Below are 2,166 nucleotides of genomic sequence, written 5' to 3' on the forward strand. Positions count from 1 at the left end.
TGGTCATTACCAAGAACAACAGAAGAAATAAAAATGTTAGGGCTCTAGCACAGCACCATCTACTCAGTAGGACTGAAGTGACCCACAGTTATGACCAGGATGGACAAGAAGTACAGCATGAAGACTGAATGTAATGGAGCATGCTTTATTTTTTTCCAGCAGTCTTTAGTTGAACAGGAAAGTTTGTCAGTGTGTTTGTGTCTTCAAATCTTGTGATTACAAACGCCATAGCATTTGATTACATCATTAATTAGTTTCCTAACTATGCTAATTACACAACTTTCTCAACATGTACTTCATAACAACCAGTTTGAATTACAGGACAGAGTAGTATTTTGGATGGAAGACATCTTTAAATCGATAATTTGTATCTTGAAATGACAAATTGGCAAAATGTAAGATTTTGTGCAAGCATGATTCTACTTTACTGCAAAAATAAAAATAAAAACTTCATTAATGAGTTTTGTTGCTCCTCAAGACTCTCCCTTCTGGAAACAGCCACTCTGTGATCTTTGACCTGTGGCATGGTGGCGTCATCAGATGGTCAGGATGACCTTCCCAGAAGCCCCGGAGGTCTCAATAATGTCTTTGTGGGCCTGAGCGGCCTTTTCCATCGGATACTTCGGACCAACGACTGGACGCAGCCAACCAGCCTCCATCCCTGCAAAGAGCTGTGCTGCACATTGCTTCATCTCCTCCTGAGACGCGAACAGGAAGGAAAAATTACAAAATGGAAAATTTTTATCAGGATTTATCTGTAAATTGGATGCATGTGAATAACTGTTGACTGTGCAGGTGTTGCATGAAGTCCAATTTGTGTACAGGTCACTTTTTCATTTTGGCGGACAAATACAGCAACTTTCATTTATTTCAGTTGCACACAGTTGCATATATAACTGTCACTGTTTCTTACCGGTGTAGCGTCGAAAACGATTACTCCCAGGACGAGGGCCTCTTTCAGCATGATTTCCACGGGGTTGATCTCGATGGGACCTCTGGAGCCAATGAGCTACAGAACGAGGGTCGAGCAGAAACATGACAGATGTCGTCAAAAGGTATTTGTTTATAAATGAAGGCAAGTCTTTTCTGATGTAAACCTGCTGCGCCGCCTGGACTTTGTATCTTTGCATGACGCAAATCGTTACTGATATGCACAACGGTTCTGCTATTGTTGTGCCACTTTAAGCACACATGCTCTTATCTGAAATCAGAGATAAGACTGTAGTCCTACTGACCACAATACGTCCTCCGTGGGCCACCAACTGCAGGTCTTTACTGAGGTTGGAGTCTGCCAGCATCTCCACAATCACATCCACACCTTTGCCATCTGTGGCTGCCTGGAACACACAAACACACATGTCTGTAAAAATGGCTGTTTCAAAGGCCTTAACCCGGTGATCCTCCTGCTCTGTGTGTGCGGTTACCATGATTTTATCAGTGTATCCTTTTTCTCTGTGATTGAAAGCCAGATGAGCTCCATTGTTGACAATCAGCTTCATCCCTTCTGGAGTCCCTGCTGTTCCCAGAACTTTGAGGCCCATAGAGCGAGCAAGCTGACAGGTTGCCATACCCGTCTATGAGATCAAGAAAATATTAGATTTTAGAGCATAATTTCATGTCTGCTGAGTATAAAGTCATGATTAACGACACAGACTGTAAACATGGGATTTATAAAAATACTCTATATGAAAACAGTAAGATGGGTGATATAAAGTAATGTGAGGATAAAGTTATGTATCTATCAATGGCTGTTTCCTTTGAGATTACTATTTAATTAAGACAAGGCTTGACCTCAAGGCTGTGTTCACTAGTACACAAATATCAATTCTATTTTTTATTCTTTTCTAGGTGCTTTGGTCTTTTGTTCACATGTAAACACAAAAGGAAAACTTCCAGGGGGGCGATATCTGGAAACCGCAGTAAACATTGTGTTTTGGGATTGTGACGTTGGACTATGTGTCATTATATTCGTTGTTTACATGAGAAGATGTTGTGCAACAGATACGGCTTTGATAACACTGCACTAACGTTGCTACTATGACTTTTTATGATAGCGTTTTCAGTTCTGTTTTTTAAAGTCCTTCATTTAGAACATGATGTTTGTTGGAGTATTGTTTGTATTGACTTAACTCTCTTTTCATTCATTCAAGTGCAAAACACTTCGTG

The 2,166-nt window shown here is 40.6% G+C and overlaps 1 protein-coding gene across 1 annotated transcript; it reads right to left on the reverse strand.

Moving 5' to 3' along the window:
* Positions 1–125: 125 nt before the first annotated feature.
* Positions 126–1,592, reverse strand: LOC103365574 (quinone oxidoreductase-like). The gene is made up of 4 exons (XM_008293045.1): positions 1,425–1,592; positions 1,236–1,337; positions 914–1,009; positions 126–698 (listed from the first exon to the last, which is right to left on the reverse strand). Exons 1-4 carry the CDS (start codon positions 1,566–1,568, stop codon positions 537–539), a joined length of 504 nt encoding a protein of 167 aa, XP_008291267.1. The 5' UTR covers positions 1,569–1,592; the 3' UTR covers positions 126–536.
* Positions 1,593–2,166: the final 574 nt, after the last annotated feature.

Source organism: Stegastes partitus, unplaced genomic scaffold, assembly GCF_000690725.1.
Source record: "Stegastes partitus isolate 25-593 unplaced genomic scaffold, Stegastes_partitus-1.0.2 Scaffold854, whole genome shotgun sequence".
NCBI lineage: Eukaryota > Metazoa > Chordata > Actinopteri > Pomacentridae > Stegastes > Stegastes partitus.

Excerpts from the sequence above, each read along its gene's own strand:
- LOC103365574 (XM_008293045.1), bottom strand. The coding sequence starts at position 1,568 with ATGGCAACCTGTCAGCTTGCTCGCTCTATGGGCCTCAAAGTTCTGGGA. Across the intron at positions 1,338-1,424 it reads GATACACTGATAAAATCATG|GCAGCCACAGATGGCAAAGG; the intron begins GTAACCGCACAC and ends TGTGTGTTCCAG. Across the intron at positions 699-913 it reads TCGTTTTCGACGCTACACCG|GAGGAGATGAAGCAATGTGC; the intron begins GTAAGAAACAGT and ends TTCGCGTCTCAG.